At 40.0% G+C, this 17,300-nt stretch overlaps 1 protein-coding gene across 1 annotated transcript; it reads left to right on the top strand.

The window, feature by feature from the left end:
• The first annotated feature begins 1,041 nt into the window (after positions 1 to 1,041).
• Positions 1,042 to 16,982, top strand: LOC136549620 (protein REDUCED CHLOROPLAST COVERAGE 1-like). The gene is made up of 26 exons (XM_066540967.1): positions 1,042 to 1,373; positions 2,867 to 2,973; positions 3,072 to 3,133; positions 3,357 to 3,449; positions 3,725 to 3,797; positions 4,621 to 5,001; positions 5,115 to 5,182; positions 5,294 to 5,425; positions 6,004 to 6,045; positions 6,857 to 7,381; positions 7,464 to 7,621; positions 7,718 to 8,252; positions 8,407 to 8,469; positions 8,628 to 8,729; positions 8,821 to 9,138; positions 9,229 to 9,321; positions 9,525 to 9,626; positions 9,712 to 9,816; positions 10,177 to 10,310; positions 10,964 to 11,147; positions 11,260 to 11,391; positions 12,750 to 12,862; positions 13,025 to 13,115; positions 13,193 to 15,504; positions 15,590 to 15,657; positions 16,590 to 16,982. The coding sequence occupies exons 2-24, from the start codon at positions 2,913 to 2,915 to the stop codon at positions 15,371 to 15,373; spliced, it is 5,748 nt and encodes a 1,915-aa protein (XP_066397064.1). The 5' UTR covers positions 1,042 to 1,373; positions 2,867 to 2,912; the 3' UTR covers positions 15,374 to 15,504; positions 15,590 to 15,657; positions 16,590 to 16,982.
• The last annotated feature ends 318 nt before the right edge of the window (positions 16,983 to 17,300 follow it).

The raw sequence follows: 17,300 nt of genomic DNA, 5'->3' as shown, positions 1-17,300 counted from the left end.
CGCCCTTCGCCTCGCCCCACCCCGCCCAGCAAGGCGAGTGAGCTCTTGTAGGTTTACTTTCTCCTCTTCACACTAAACTTGACGAAGTAGAAAGGACTTCCATACTAATCATGGCTACCTACACTTCCCCAAGCAAGGTGGAACTAAAGGTTTTTCACTCCCTCTCTTTGCTCACTTGAATATGCCTTTAAGATTTTCCTGGAAATTTCAGAATCTCTTATTGGGCCAAGCCCATATATTCCAACAGGAATCCAGAACGAGGAGGGTTACGTTGTGTACGGAAGTGGATCAGAAAAGGATGCATGTCTGGGTTCAAAAGGCAGATGCATATGGCTGCCCATTTATTGGCATGTTTTGCGAACTTCAATTTTTTTTTTCTTTCGTTCTTTTCTTGGACTTAGTACTTACTGTGGCCACACCTTTGGGGCTTGGAGGAAGCAAAACGAGCCAGCAGGGGCACAAGTTCCACCTCGTCAGTTCATCACCCTTCCCTAGATTGAGCGACCCAGCCAGAGGAAACCTCCCTGCGATGCTGCCCAGGGCCACCACTGCACCCACATGCATGCACATTAATGCCCAGTGTTTACTCATCAGACGCCCCTGAACTCGCCGACAACGTGAATACTTCGAAAGCGAGGAGATGTTAGAGCTCACTGCTCACAGATTGATCGAGCTGCCTGCGAAAGCGGAGATGATGAGTTGATGACGACGATGAAGAAGAAGAAGAGAAACGCAGCAGCTGGACGCATCAGTCGTCCATGGACTCGGAGGAGCTAGCAGTGCCGGAGGAGAGAGGAGCTGATGGATGGAGCATATATATATAGCCGAGAGGGGCAGAGGGAGGAGGAGGCTTTGCATTCACGGTTTTGCATGGACCCGTCTTGGGGATTTGGGGCCCGTCCCGTCCCGTCCGGCCCGTGACTGAATCCGCGCGCGAGCGCGAGAGAGATAGCATGAGGTGCAGAAGCGGCCAATGAGGACCCTATCTGAATCTCCACCAATCCACCCTTATCAGCGATACCTCAGCAGCCCCCTCGCTCGCTATCATTCTCCTTCCCTCCGCTCCTCTCTGCTCTGCTCTGCTGCTCACCTCCCAGCTGGGCTCCCGCCTCGCTCCCTGCAGCTCTATCCTCTCGCTCTCGTTCTTTCGTTCCATCTACAACCTTCTCTCTCTCTCTAGCTTATCCCGATAATGGCAACCTCCAGCAGCACCGCTTAGCTAGCTGTGCCCGCTCTACACAACATACACGTCCGCTGTTCGGTGTCGGTGCTCGCTCGTACAACTACACTTTGCGCAGCCTTCAGCGAGGTCGTCCAGCAAACACACACAGGGTTCTGAAGAGCAGCAGCAGCAGCTGGGCGCCAGCCCGCTGGTAAATTCTTGTGCCTCCTCTTGTTTCTTGGGCGTCGTCGTCTCATGCGTCCATGCTCATGCTCAGCCACGCGGCATTTGGCTCTCTTCTCTTTATTGCTTCTGTGGTATCTATGATGACTGTGAACACTGAAACATGGAGCACGTACTGCTCTGCTGCTTCTCTCTCAGCGAATTGCTTGTTGCAATCTGATGCTGTGTGGTGTGTCCTGTCATGCCTGCCTGCCATTCAGAACTCTTGTTTTGTAAGAGGTAGCAAGTGTGTATGTATATCTTGAACGTTTCAGTACTAGTGTTGTTGCATACTAGGCTAGCTACTGCTTGTGTGAGAAAGGTGAATTATGAGCACCTCTGCTAGCGATGCCTAGCGTGGGCGTAAAATTATCATGAGGCCCAACCCGAACCCGTCCCTGTTCTGTTCGTCGCAATATCTGTTTCTGCTCGGCAGGCGCTATCACTTGGTGTGAAATTTGGTACCAGAAAAACGAAGGCAGGCAGAGCTAGCTTTCTCTTGGTTCACAGGCTGCGCTGCTCCGTGAAAAACCTTATCCCTTCATTTTCTAGTTGGCATTAACACAACTAACTTTCTGAATTACTCCTTCCAGCTCCAGTATACATACATATATACTTTTGTGCAGCACAAGCTAAGTCAGTCATCTCTCATCCGGTCGTGGTAGGGGCCGCCGGGGGTCAGAGTTCCAAAACTGTTGCTTACTCTTCTTTCTTACACCATTTATCGGTATTTTTTCTGGTCAGTATTCGTGGCGTGGGCCGGGCAGATACATGTACACACGACCAGTGTTTCTCTGTCACGGCTAACTTTTACCATGAACATGGCATGCCCACATGTCAAGGACCCCTAATTTGTCCTCACCGTGCTTTTCCGTCCCTGTAACCATTTCTTGACGCTCGCTCTCTTTTTACAGAACATGTGCCACACGCATGTTTCTTCTGAATAGCCGTGTGAAAACATGTACTTGCTGTGCCTTGTGCTGTGGTGATGGGCTCACGGCGTGTTACATGCAGATACATTACTAATACTCTAATAGCACCGCCTTTTGCTAACAATCATGCCATCATCATATCACTATGATGCCATCATATGGTACTAATAACTAGGATATAGCAAGGAAGGAAAGCGAGTGCCTTTTCTTTTCGGTTGTTTGGCGGCCATGATGGTTGCTAAGCAATGAGCATGCGACTAAAGGTTGCATTTTTAATCCGCTCTGAAATACTAAGACAGAAAGGCGGTGTGTCGTTCCATATTTTTCTCAGCATTTGATTGAAGATAGAAAGGTTGGAAGAAGCGTGTTAAATAATCAAGGTGTATCTAGTGAAAGTGAATCAGATCTTGCTGCATGCCCACTAGTATTACTCTTGTTTAAATCCAAGTGCTTGACGGCCATTCTATATCTAATTGTCTGTGTGCCAAACCTTCAGTTCAGACTTCAGAGCATGCAATTTAATTGTTTCGGTTTTGTTGCTGTTGCGCAGTTGGGCTGCTTGAGCTGAGCTTGCTCGCTCGACGTTGGGCGCGTGCATGGCGCCCAAGAGCAAGCGTGGGAAGGGCAAGGGCGAGAAGAAGAAGAAAGATGAGAAAGGTGAGTGCTTTTCATCTTCACTATATAGTCTTAGTTTCCTCTTAGCCATTGTTTAATTTCCAGCTTATCATTTTGATTTCATCTTGTGATTGTTATAGTTCTCCCTGTCGCCATTGACATCAGTGTGAACCTCCCGGACCAGTCTCATGTCATTCTGAAGGTTTGGTTTCCGAGTCCTTGTCACACCATTCTAGTTGTTCAATCTCATTGCAGTTTTCTCATTCATTGTATTACATACGTACACACCCGAACAAGGCGGCGAATTATGTTTTCTATTGCAAATCACATATTGAAACTGCAAACTATAGTTTTATTACACTAAAACCAGTTTGGTCGTATTCATAGCATAGCTTTGCTCCATATTTGCCTGCTTCTTTGTTCAGGGGATTTCAACGGACAGGATCATCGATGTGAGGCGGCTGCTCTGCGTCAACACCGCCACGTGTGCCATCACAAACTACTCTCTCACACATGAGGTAAATGCCAAGTACAAGTAGTTATGGGGCAGCGGGCACCAGCCAAAGTCAATTTGGGTTGCTGGAGGAAAAAAATGGGAAAGTTTCACAAGAAATATAGAACACGCTGTTTTTTTCAACCTACGTGGTGTTACTATCTGCATCATGTTCATATACAGTAAGAGTGAAATGGTAGCTGAGTCACATTATCTTTGCTTTCAGTTATTTGTGTATTTCTGGTATTTCCAAATTGTAAATACAGTGATTACTATTCATCTTATTTTGCTTCCTTGTAGATGCGTGATGGTGCCTTGAAGGATACCGCTGACATTGCTACACTGAAACCGTGCACGCTCACGTTGGTGGAAGGTATAAAAACCAAGATGCCCTCCTTTCTACTGCATTAGTCTAAAAACCAATTATCATTTATCAAGAAATCTGATGATTTAATGTTTGACCAAATTTGTTTAAAAAACTATAATTTATAATGTCAAATTGGTACCATTAGATTAATTATATAATATTATTTTACATTTAAGAAGTTATATCACAAAACTACATTTCATGTATCGTATTATCATAAAAGTACATGTGTATTGTCATAAAAAGTACAATAGTACATGTATAAGGAGTTGCATATTAGGAATACATATTGAATGTGCGCTAGTATCACAAATGTACAAATGTATACGTAGTATCCAATGTATCACAAAACTATAGGTTCTACTCATTTAAAATTCTTTAAAAAGTATAAACATAACCTTTTTTTTGTGACAAAATTACATTCTTTGATAGACACAGACACTTTTGTTTGAAAAATAAAAAAATCTAGAATTAAATGCTGCCATTTTTTATGTTTTGATTTCTTGAACTAGTATTCATATTAAAATAAATGAAAAAGTTTGAAGCTGTCAAAAGTTTTAACTGTTGGAAATGCCAAATACTAAAAATAATTTAGATATTTTTTAGAAAGTTTGAGTAGGTCCTTGTTTTTCCCATGACAAAATGTTTAAAAATAGCCAAAAAACACCCATGTTTGAAAAAATAGAATAAAGTCTCTATGAGACCGCCACCGTTTCAAATTATAAATCATTTTGACTTTTCTAGATATATAATTTTTGCTATACAGCTAGACATATAATATATCAAGATATATAATAATAATTAATAATTAATAATTTTAAAAATGCAGAGGAGTACAGCGAGGAGAGCGCGGTCGAGCACGTCCGGCGTCTGCTGGACATCGTCGCCTGCACCACCTCCTTCGGCCCCGCGCCGCCACCTCCGCCGCCGCCGTCCCCCAAGGACGCCGATGGCGCCAAGGAGCCCTCCAGCTCCAGCGCCACCACCAAGGCCGCCGCATCCGCCTCCTCGGGCGGGCGCCGCACTGCCTCGCCGCCACCGGCGTCGCCGTCCTCCGCCGCCGCGAAGGAGTCGTCAGCCGCAAAGGAGGCAGCAGCCAAGGAGTCCGCGGCTGCGGCAGAGCTGGAGGCCGAGATGAGCGGCGCGTGCCCCCGCCTCGGCGCCTTCTATGAGTTCTTCTCACTCGCCAACCTCACGCCGCCACTCCAGTGTAAGTGGCAGCCTCTCGTTATCTGCAATCCGAAGCACGCATGGGTTATTGGAGTGAAGACGTCTAGCACCCACGATTTGTTGCATTTACGTAAAGTTCTTGATTAATTTCAGTTGTAAGGCGAGTGTTGCAGCCTCGACAGGAGGAGCAGCCTTCGGATGACCATCTGTTCTTTCTTGAGGTAAAATGGCTAATAAGTTGCATCTTCTTTTGGCTCATTTGTGCTAGAATGCTTCGTTTTTTTGTTCTGTGGCTGGTGGCCTTAATTAGAGAATCATCTGGTGCTTTTCAGGCAAAGCTTTGTAGTGGGAAATTCATTGTTATTGAAGCTCGACGAAAGGGATTCTTCAGTTTAGGAAAGCAGCGAGTCTTGTGCCATAACCTAGTCGATCTTCTGAGGCATCTTAGTAGACCATTTGATAATGTTAGTCTATCTCCCTGAACTTCTGGATTTTTTTCATTATTGGCTAATAGTATCTTGAATGCTGAAGATATTTGACCTTGTTATTTAGTGCCCACCTTTTAATTATTACTATTTTCTGAACCATAGCAAAACTGATTCATAATCCAAGGAGGATTTCAGGATCTCCTTCACTTTGATTAAAATGACTGATATCTGTTTGTGAAGAGTGTGTGTCTTCCTCAGTATCGAAATATACTCAACTGGCATAATTTTAGGTTTAGCATGATAAAACCTTTTGTGGGATTGCAAATCAAAAGCAATTCGTTTATGCCTAATGCTGTTTTAATAGTAATGTGGACATGCTGTTGCAGAAAGTAAATTCTACATCCGCGTTTCTTTTATGATAGTGTCATGAGAAATATTGGAATCACAGATTGCTAAAGTGCAACAGGAGTCATCTAATCACCGGCAATTATAAGTTGCAAGATTTTCCATCATACTTGATGTTTCATACTACTGCCAGTATGTTCCATGTTGCTAAATTCTTTCATTATGTCTAACTTTATGTCTATCCTTTTTGTTGTTTGGATATGTTTTAGGCTTATGAAGATCTTATGAAGGCATTTTTGGAACGAAACAAGGTTTGCTATTACCTCATTCGTTTTCGATGTTGGAAATTATCAGGGGTGGAGCTAGAATTATCCCAAGCATAGGGCTAGTAGTGCCGTCTTAGCCTTTATCGCTCTAATCCATTGATTCTCAGAGTATTTTGGTTTAGCATTCTAGTTCTATGCCTAGGGCTAGAGCCCTAGGCCGAAGCTGCTGTAGGCCTTCACCCGTGTAAAGTATTCACATTAGTTCTATTAGAATTATGTTATATGATCAGGCATGCATTATAATAGTATGGTTGATTTGAAACAGAACTAGTTAAATGTTAATGTACTTGTACTTCAAGTAGAAAATAAAAATTTTGGTTGTGTTCTCTTCTGGGAATACCTTTTCTACTCGTATAGATATGCTCATGTACCTTCATAACCTGTTTCAACAATATTGGTTGCATATAGTGCTTTCTGCTTTTGTTGAAGCACCTTAATTCAGCACTCATGTATTGCAAAAGTGTTGAATCTTCATGGATAAGTCCAGTTTTCTGGTACCCAAGTACTTCTTTCCAAATTATAGGTTGTTTTGGCTTTTCTAGATACATAATTTTTACTATGTATCTAGACATAGCTTTATCTCTAGAAAAGCCAAAACAACCAATAATTTGGGCCGGAGTGAGTACATTGAGCTATGCTGCATCTTTGTTTGATAAATCTTTCTCCTATTCCATTGTTATGTCCTTAACCTAGTTGGTGTCTTTCTTACATTGCAGTTTGGCATTTTTTTGATATAAACCTTTCTCCTATTCGATTGTCATGTCCTTACCTAGTTGGTGTCGCTCTTACATTGCAGTTTGGAAATTTTCCTTATGGGTTTCGTGCAAATACATGGCTTGTTCCTCCAATTGCTGCCCAGTCACCATCAACATTTCCTCCTCTTCCTGCTGAGGATGAAACATGGGGAGGCAGTGGAGGTGGTTGGGGGAGGGATGGAAAGAGCGACATGGTGCCATGGGCAGATGAATTTCTCTATCTCACATCCATGGCTTGCAAAACTGCTGAGGAGAGGGAACTCCGTGACAGGAGAGCATTCCTACTTCACAGCCTCTTTGTAGATGTTGCTATCTTTCGGGCTATTGCAGCAGTAAGGCATGTAATGGAAAGTACAGAGTTATCGGCATCAACCAAGATAGACGAAGTTTTGTATTCTGAGACAGTGGGAAATTTTAGCATCACTCTCACAAGAGATTCTTCAGATGCAAGCTGCAAGTTGGACACTAAGATAGATGGAAACAGAGCCACAGGAATGGACTCTAAGAATCTTGCGGAAAGGAACCTTTTGAAAGGAATAACTGCGGATGAAAACACAGCTGCCCATGTAAGGGTTCTAAATTAAGGTTGCCTTGTTCATATTCTGCACAAACTATAGTAATTTATTATTTTTCTCTCTAATGTTGCAGGATGTTGACAGTTTGGGCATTATCAACCTTAGATATTTTGGGTATGTTGCAGTAGCAAAGGTGGACAATATCGACAAAACCAAAGTAAACTCTTCTATCAAGCCTATGAATATCGCAGATCAACCTGAAGGGGGTGCACATGCATTGAACATTAACAGGTTAATAACAAGAGTACAGCAATGCTTCTATGTTATTCTCTAGATTTTATTTGTGCTTCATCCTGTCTTTTGTTGATGAACTGCTCATTTATTTAGTTTGAGGATGCTCCTTAATGAAGCCACTTCTACTGGGGAGAAGAAGATATCAAACCTTTTACAAAATCATAGGCAGGAAGAACTAATTGCGGCACAAACTTTTGTTGAGAAGTTATTGAAGGAAAGTCTTCAAAAGCTTGAGGAAGAGGAAAATGTAAAAGAGTCATTTATGAGATGGGAACTTGGTGCCTGCTGGGTTCAGCATTTGCAGGATCAGAAAAATTCTGATAAGGATAAAAAGCAAGGTGGTGAGAAGGATAAGAAGAAAACAGTGGACAAATCTAAAGAACCAAAGATTGAAGGGCTAGGGAAGCCTCTCAAAGCTCTTAAGAATGCGAAAAATGTTAATTCTGCTGACCTGGGTTCCTCATTGGGGCCCAAAAGCTCTGCAGAAAGCCAGAAAGACAAGCCATCAGATGTTGAATTGCCTCAAGGAGAGTCTAGTGCTTCTGAGAATGAAAACCTGCTGAAGGATTTATTACCAGAATCTGCTTTTACAAGGTTGAAAGAATCTGAAACTGGGCTCCACCAGAAGGTGATGCATCTCTTTTCAATACAACTGAAAAGTCAACTTAGCTTTATTTGTGTTGTGTTTAACTGATGAATAGTAAAACAGTCTTTGTTGTACAAATGCTCATTTCTTTATAATTCTCCATGAAGACTGTAGAGTAACCTTGTTTGTTGTACAGTCACCACCTGAGTTGATTGAGATGGCTCTGAAGTACTACGATGAAGTTGCACTTCCTAAGCTGGTATGTATCGATATCTGAGATTATGAGTTTTATGACAAACCCAGGGGAGCATCTTCTCCTGTGGTCAAGTTTTTAATGGCATTATGAGTGATAGATTTCCATGTGGCATTTTTTTTTTCGAGTCAGAAGCCTAATAACTAATCAAAGAAAATATTCAGGTTGCTGATTTTGGTTCTCTGGAACTTTCACCTGTTGACGGTAGGACTTTGACTGATTTCATGCATACCAGAGGCCTACAGATGCGCTCTCTAGGACGAGTTGTAAGTTTCAAATTCTGGTTTACATTTGATAGAATGAATGCCTTTCTTTCCAATTTCTTTGTAAATGCTGACTAGATAACTATCGGTATAGGTCAAGCTTTCAGAGAAGCTTTCACATGTTCAGTCCTTATGTGTGCATGAGATGATAGTGCGTGCTTTCAAGCATATCGTCCGCTCTGTGATTTCTGCTATTTCAGACATGCGACAATTAGCACTAACAATAGCTGCAGCGTTGAACTTACTGCTTGGTGTTCCTGAATCTGATGTCTCTGGAAGTTCTCCTAATGTACATCCCCTAGTATGGAGATGGCTGGTGACCTTCTTGAAAAGGAGATATGAATTTGAGCTCACGGAGAAACATTACCATGATGTGAGGAAATATGCTGTCCTTAGAGGACTATGCCATAAGGTAAAAGTTCATATTTTTTTTTATCTTTTTTATTATAAAAATTTCATCCTGATGTGGTGTGCTCTAATTGAGGATAATCATTGCTTTTAGGTGGGCATTGAGTTGGCACCCGGAGATTTCATTATGGATTGCTCTTTCCCATTCCATAAGCAGGACATTATTAGCCTGGTACCTGTACATAAGGTAAAGTTTGCAAGATAGGGTTATTATCCTTCTGAAATTAATTTGGTTCATCATATGTAATCAGATACATGGTTTCTGTGATGAAATGTACATCAGTCATGATCTCCAGTAGTTTACAGCTTTTTATATTTATCAATATTTTGTTAGCCTTAACAGGAAATGACATAAAAATGCAACTAACTTGATTTTTCCATAATATGCAGCAAGTTGCATGCTCATCTGCAGATGGTAGGCAACTGCTAGAATCCTCTAAAACTGCCCTTGACAAGGGTAAACTTGAAGATGCTGTCAATTATGGGACCAAGGTATCTTTCTAAAATCACGTGTAAATGTCACATCTTTTTTTCATATAATATTCATTGATTTCTATTTTTCTCTACGACAATACAGGCTCTTTCCAAGCTCATAACTGTATGTGGTCCCTACCACCGAATGACAGCTGGAGCTTATAGTCTGCTAGCTGTTGTTTTGTACCATACTGGTGATTTTAATCAGGTATATTGTGTTGCAGCTGTAAATAAATCAGATCATTTGATAAATTGCTAAACATTTTCAGACAATTCTAGGTGGCTACAACTAAACATGGTTCAAAACAATGATTATATATGCTTACACAATATGTTAAAGGATTAAAGTAATCATAGCACTAAAAGACATATGATACATTTTTAGAAAATAAAATAAATATGATATCTTTTAAGGAGAAATTGTGTTACATGTGTATGGTGAAACAAAGTACCAGAGAGCATGTGATGACTAATCAATTGATGATTTTAAGGCCAACGTTCCTGTAGATAATAAGCTTTGTGACAGTGTCTGTTCTAGCTTTTGACATGTTAAAAAAAAATACTGCAGGCTACTATTTATCAGCAAAAGGCCCTAGACATCAACGAGAGGGAACTTGGACTTGACCACCCTGATACTATGAAGAGCTATGGAGACCTTGCTGTGTTCTACTACCGTCTGCAACATACAGAATTGGCCCTAAAGTAAAGGCACATTTATAGCATTCTTTCATTTTCTGTTTCATGAATATCATCTATAGTTTCATAATAATAGCCTAAAGGACAACAATAGTCCTTTTAGGTCTTAGCTAAGTTAATACCTTATCTCTCACTATCTTCAAGATCTAGATTGGCGTTAGTATTCTATCTAGTTTATTCATATGGTGTTAATGATATTTGGCAAGAGACAAAATGAAACATATTTGTTATTTCTGTCAAGCATGCATTGATTTGTTTCTGTTACTCAGTCTAGATTTTTTATTCAAAAAATTGTCACATGTTCAAAAAATTTGTTATTTCTCCCATGTCGCAGATGATGATTCCTTTACAAATATGTTAATCTACAAACATCTGTTGTTGTTGTTGTTTTTAATTTTTTAGGAAAGGATAAAGAGAAGTGTCATTTTTTTATTCTACCAATTTTTTTGTTTAGTAGGTCATTGTTTTTTCTTTATGATCTTTGTCTATCAGGTTATATCTTATGTTCTGCTAAGCTCAAATATTTGAAAATGAAAGGATTTTTTAAAACATAAGTGGATTGTACTTGTTTGTTTGATAGTCCTTGTTGAATGTACAGTTCTGATGGTTTAAATTAACTGCAACAGTATCTGCAAATATTAACAATTGGTGTAAATTAGGTATGTCAAGCGTGCGCTATATCTTCTGCATCTTACGTGCGGGCCATCTCATCCAAATACAGCTGCTACATATATCAATGTAGCTATGATGGAAGAAGGATTGGGCAATGTGCATGTAGCTCTAAGATACTTGCACAAAGCTTTAAAATGCAACCAGAAATTGCTTGGGCCTGATCATATACAGGTAATAATTATAATATGATGTTTCCTTCTTGCAATGCCATGCTTAATATACTTGGCATATAGTTTTTGATTGATTCACAACTTTCAGTTGATCTATTTTCTGTTATCTGTAGACTGCTGCCAGCTACCATGCTATAGCCATAGCTCTCTCATTGATGGAAGCATATTCCTTGAGTGTTCAGCATGAGCAAACAACCTTGCAAATCCTTCGTGCAAAGCTTGGACCAGATGACCTACGAACTCAGGTATGCGTTCTTGAAATATGATTGTTACAACAACAACAACAAAGCATGTCAGTCCCAAGCAAGTTGGGGTAGGCTAGAGTTGAGACCCACCAAGAGCCCCTAGTCATGGTTCAGGCACTCCTATTCAAACATAGATCTCTAGGTATATCTCAAACTTTCAAATCTCTTTTTATTGCCTCTCTCTATGTCAATTTCAGTCTACCTCTACCTCTCCTCACATTATTAGCTTGGCTTAGGACTCCATAATGCACTGGTGCCTCTGAATGTCTCCTTTGGACATGGCTAAACCACCTCAATCGATGTTGGACAAGCTTTTCTTCAATTGGTGCTAGGCGGTCACGTATATCATCGTTCCTAACTCGGTCCATTCTTGTGTGACCACAAATCCATCGCAACATACGCATTTCTACAACACTCAGTTGTTGAACATGACGAATCTTTGTAGGCCAACATTCTGCTCCATACAACATAGCGGGTATAATCGCTGTTCTATAAAACTTGCCTTTTAGCTTTTATGGTGCCCTCTTGTCACAAAGAATGTCAGAAGCTTGTCGCCACTTGATCCACCCTGCTTTGATTCTATGGCTAACGTCTGCATCAATATCTCCATCTTTCTGTAACATCGATCCTAGATAACGAAAGGTCTCCTTCTTAGGCACTACTTGACCTTCCAAACTCACATCTCCCTCCTCCCATGCAAAAAGTACTGCCTACAATTAGAGGTCATTTTTAAATGCATGTAGTCAAAACAACGCTTCACTACTTGTATTAACTTAATAATGAAATTGATCAGATAAGAATAATGTCACTATATAGCCATCAGAAGTACCTCCAAAAACTCTGCACTAATGGAATTACTCCCTTAAACTGTCCTTTATACTCCACAGGAATATAGGTAGACAACTTGGTTGTCCTTCAGATATTCCAAGTTTCCCACTAGAAATGATGCTTTTGTTCATGGGAGTGGTAGAATCATTTATAGCTAACCACAAGCAGAAGAAAAATATGAAAAGCTCAATAAAATTGCACCACTAATTATATATGGGGATGTTTCAAATGTATAACCAAAAGGCAACTGAGGTGAGTTGCATATTACTATACAGATTTATAGTCATTAGTCAAAATGTACATTACAGAGCATTTCATTGTCCAAAATGACACGTGTAGTTTTTTTTTCAAGAACTGCCAGTTCCTTTATTTTGTGAAGAAAACATTCCCTTCTTTGTGACATATAAAACGAAAAGTTTGACCACCTAGGAGGAACTAGGTGGCTTTATATTAAGGAGAAATAGGCACCCAGATTTGCCTAGACAAGGACTCGGGGGCATTCATAACCTTTTAGCCTTTTCTGAATGCAGGATGCTGCTGCTTGGCTTGAATACTTTGAGTCAAAAGTAATTGAGCAACAAGAGGCTGCACGGAATGGAACTCGGAAACCTGACGCATCAATAGCTAGTAAAGGACACCTAAGGTGAGACCTTAACTGGATATTTCTCACCAAAGCATATAATAAATCCTTGGATAAACTTCTGTTCTGCACTAGGCTAGTACACAAAAAACTTGTTCACTGCTATTTTGATGCCCCATTTTAGATAGATATTCAGATATTGTATTGACTTTTACTTTGGTCCAGTGTATCTGATCTTCTTGATTACATAAATCCTGACCAAGAGAGCAAGGGAAGAGATTCTGAATCTGGAAAAAGGAGATACTCAAGCATAAAGGTTGGTTACCTATATTTCTTTCTGCCTTAAATTTGTTTTCTGTCTAAGAATTTATTCACCCATACTCATTCTGTCAGGTTTTATCTCATTCAAATGAAAGTTCAAATGGAGCAAGCCCTGAGATATCTCCAAGACATTCAAATCTCATTATAGATGAGGAACAGCAAGTTACAGAGCCATCAAAAGATGACAGTACTAAAATTATTTCTGAAGCTGAGGTTAAACAGACTCCTGAATCATTTGAGCATCCAGCACCTTCTGAGCTACAACTAGATATAGCTGAGGTGAACATTAATGCACCTAAGGAAGTTATTGAAGTTGAAAATTCAGAACCTGAAGATGGTTGGCAGCCTGTTCAAAGACCTAAATCAGCTGGGGGTCCAGGAAAACAGATGAAGCATTATCGCCCAACCACCAGAAAGGTGTATGAACCTGATAGTCATGATCCAACATATACTTCACAATACAAGGCAAGGAATTCCTACTCAAATAACCGGTATTATTTCTTAAGGAAGAGAACAGTTGTACCTACAACATACACAGATCCTCAGCAGCATGTGAAAGTGCAGACATCTGGTGCCAGGTTTGGTCGCAAGATTTACAAGGCTGTGACCTATCGGGTTAAGCCAGGGACTGCAACCACGGAGGTGCTAGATACTTTTAAGAGTACAGAGCAGATGAGTGGTAAAGCAGAATCCCAGGTAACATACTCACAAGCACACAATCCTACCTCAACAGATCACAAAGAAAGTGAGTCACATGGAACTTTAGTTGCAAGTAGTGGAAATGCTCCATCATACAAAGATGTTGCATTAGCACGCCCTGGAACAATTGCCAAGACTCAAATACAGAAACCTAGAGATGATGTACCACAGAACCAACCATCACTTGGTCAGATTATTGCACAAGAAATGAAAGATTCTTTGGTTGATTCACTCCAAGTGGAGCAGGGACCTGTCTCTGCAAATACCAATAATTCCAAAGAAGAAACCAATGTGCTAGGAAAACTCCAGAAATTAGAAGAAACAAAATTCTCTGAAGGAGAACTGGAGATTGAGAATCTGGACAAAGACAGGTTACAAGATTTGCCAATACCAAAGGCTGAGGAATCTGGAATTGGAAGTGAGCCTGTAAATAGTCCAAAAGATGCCAATGTGTTAAGTCAAGAACTATCAAGTAGTAACAATGATGGTGCAGCCATTGAGTTTTCTGAGTCCACTGGATCTGTAAAAACTGAACAGACTGAGAAGTCTGATACGGAATTTTTTGAAGCTCTACCCCACAGTATAGAAAATATTTCAGTTTCAGCATCTACGACAAACGCAGGGAGTCTTGAAGGTGTTGGAAGTGAGAAGTCCAAGCCTAACTTAGTGCTAAGTAATATTGATTTGAGAGAGATGCCTAATAAGAAGCTATCTGCTTCTGCACCACCATTTAATCCATCTCCATCTGTACTTAGCCCCCTTTCTGGCAATGTTGGTCTCCCACCACCAGGTGCCATTCCAGGAGTAGGACCTTGGCCTGTGAATGTATCCCTGCATCCTGGTCATTCAACTATGGTACCAAGTGGTCCTCCTTTGTGCACTTCTCCTCATCATTTGTACCCTACTCCCCGATCTCGTAATCTCATGCATCCTGTGTCATTTATTTATCCACCATATAGTCAACCACAGGTGGTTCCAAGCACCACATTTCCCATGAACACTAACATTTTTCGGCCTAACCATTATGGATGGCAACCTTATATGGGCCCAGTGCCATCAGAATTTGTGCCAATGTCGTCATGGTCAAGTAGCCATACAGTTGACTTCATTCCCACGCCACATGTTGTTGACCCTATTTCTCAATCTTTAGCAGATAAACATATTCAATCTGATGCAGCTGTTGTTAGTATAGGCCCTTCACTGGACAGTAATGCTGCAGTGGCCAAGGAGGAGATGGAGACTCCTGCAGTGGTAGTAAGTGGCAATTTGATAAGCAACAAACACGATGATCAAGATAAACAATTAAAGGATGCCATTAGAATTGAACTGAGTCCTGACATGCAAGAAGACAACAGGCATGATGAAGGTAGTTTCAGGATATATGTAAAGGGGAAAAGCCGTCGGAAACAAACTCTGAGAATCCCAATAAGTTTGCTTAACAAGACATATGGGTCACGCCCATTTAAGCTTGTCTATAACAAAGTAGTCAGAGAGAATGACATTTTCAGGCCTTCCTGTGTGTCATTTGCTGAAGTTGTTTCATCTGGCAACTAGGCTATGCAAATTCTAAAGCATCTAATATTGGCGTTAGTACCCAAGAGCAAATTGTCATGGATCTCCAACTGAAATGTACTAAAAAGAAGTTCTTATTTGGAAGGCAGCATTATTCTCATACCATATCCCAGGTAATGAGAAATTTGGTTCATAAACTTTCCCTGTTTATCCATAATATTCCATTCATTGATATGCTAGCTGTCAATATTTTTGCAGATATGAAATCCCATCACTCGAAACTATTCAAAAAGGATAAATGGTTTTTTTTTTTCATTTCAAATACGGTATGTTATCTTTGCAACAATTTCTTTGGTTATTTCATGTTTGACTCCTCTGTCTCTATTTGCTAGATCAGTTTTTATTGCAGTTCTAACTACTTCAATATTCTTCGAATCAGCTTACATAAATCTGAGCATTGTTAAATATTCTTCCAATCAGCATACATAAATATGAACATTGTTTTAGTGCCTTTGGAACTTCTGAAGAGTGATGTTTATCATTGACAGCATCTTTGTGTACTAGTTTTCGATGTTTTATGCTGTAAAATCAACCATATCATAGAGTTCTTTGGAGCAGAAAGCCCTTGCAGCATTGATCCATCAGGATTATTGGTACAGTAGTTCCAATTAGCATGTGAAACTTGAGGACATAATATGACTTAATTAACTCTGTAGAAACGAGATTTTATTTTGTAAATACAGTCGAAGAACATCATTTCAAATTGTTATGCTGCAAAGTAACAAGATCTTCACCTGTTTAGTATTGTCTCATTTTCTGATTCAATTGTAGAACTGTGATTCTACCCATTTTTGTATATATAGACAGCCTTCACCTTAAATTTAGTGTTAGGACTTAGGAGGCACCATATGCAGTTCCTTCTTATTTTACATTATTGACTTTTTTCTATTTTCGTGAGATAACTTTGACCACACTTTTTACACTTCAGTACTAATAAATTATAACAAAATTGACATGTTTGAAAGCATTTCAAAAGACAAATCTAGTCACATAGTTTATGTAGCCAATCTTGATCATTTAAACATATCACGGGTGACCACTGATTCTGGAGCATAAAAACTAATAGAACAAAACTAATATAGAACCTACATAGCATACAGTAAATCTCCTTTGAAAGTTTGAATTATCTATATTATGCTTCAAGTTTTTTGGTGATTTGTTATACACTGTTAACCACTCTATTTACACCACATTACAGGTGTCGACAATCCTGTGTAGAGTTCAGAAGACTTGGAAAGAGTTTTGTGAGATCCAGAACTAATAGGAGATGGAAGTATTACGAATAATACTAGACTGTCTAGACAGGCTGATTTTTCTTCAATTTTGATAGATTAAGAGAAAGGAATCCTCTTCAATTTTTGGAGCTCACTTTTGGGTTTTTGAAACCTAGCGTTTAGATTTTGTTTTCTTTTTGTTGCGCTGCCGCATCTAATAATTGACTTGCCTTTTTGTTCTAAAAAAACTAACATTATTCTTTTTTATATAACAATAATACTGTCTATTCAGTAAAGCTTCTTGTTTGTGGATGCGATTTTCCCCCCACAAAACAAGAGGCAATTTGATATGATTAATCCATATATTTTGAATTTGAGGGCTTAGTGTCAGGTCTGTTGTGAAGTGCAAAACGCATGACTAACTGCCGTAGATATCGTCTTACATATTTTAGAGACTGATCCATTGCGACACCGACATGTTTCCATTTGGTTGGCATTTTTTCGATTTGGCAACTTTGTATCTTGTAGACTGACTGTGTTTCTAGGCGCCAGGCCAGCGACAGGCTTAGCGTGCCTAACCGTTTCTAACAGTTAAGTAATGCCATGCTAATAAAAAGGGAAATTCAGCACATCATGAAAAATTGATATTACATGCATTCATAAGTAATATAATCGCAATTTATCTTTGTCCATCA

The sequence above is a fragment of the Miscanthus floridulus genome, chromosome 4 (assembly GCF_019320115.1).
Source record: "Miscanthus floridulus cultivar M001 chromosome 4, ASM1932011v1, whole genome shotgun sequence".
Classification (NCBI taxonomy): domain Eukaryota; kingdom Viridiplantae; phylum Streptophyta; class Magnoliopsida; order Poales; family Poaceae; genus Miscanthus; species Miscanthus floridulus.
Note: the sequence above shows the minus strand (reverse complement) of the source record. Positions and strands in the feature narration are given on the sequence as shown.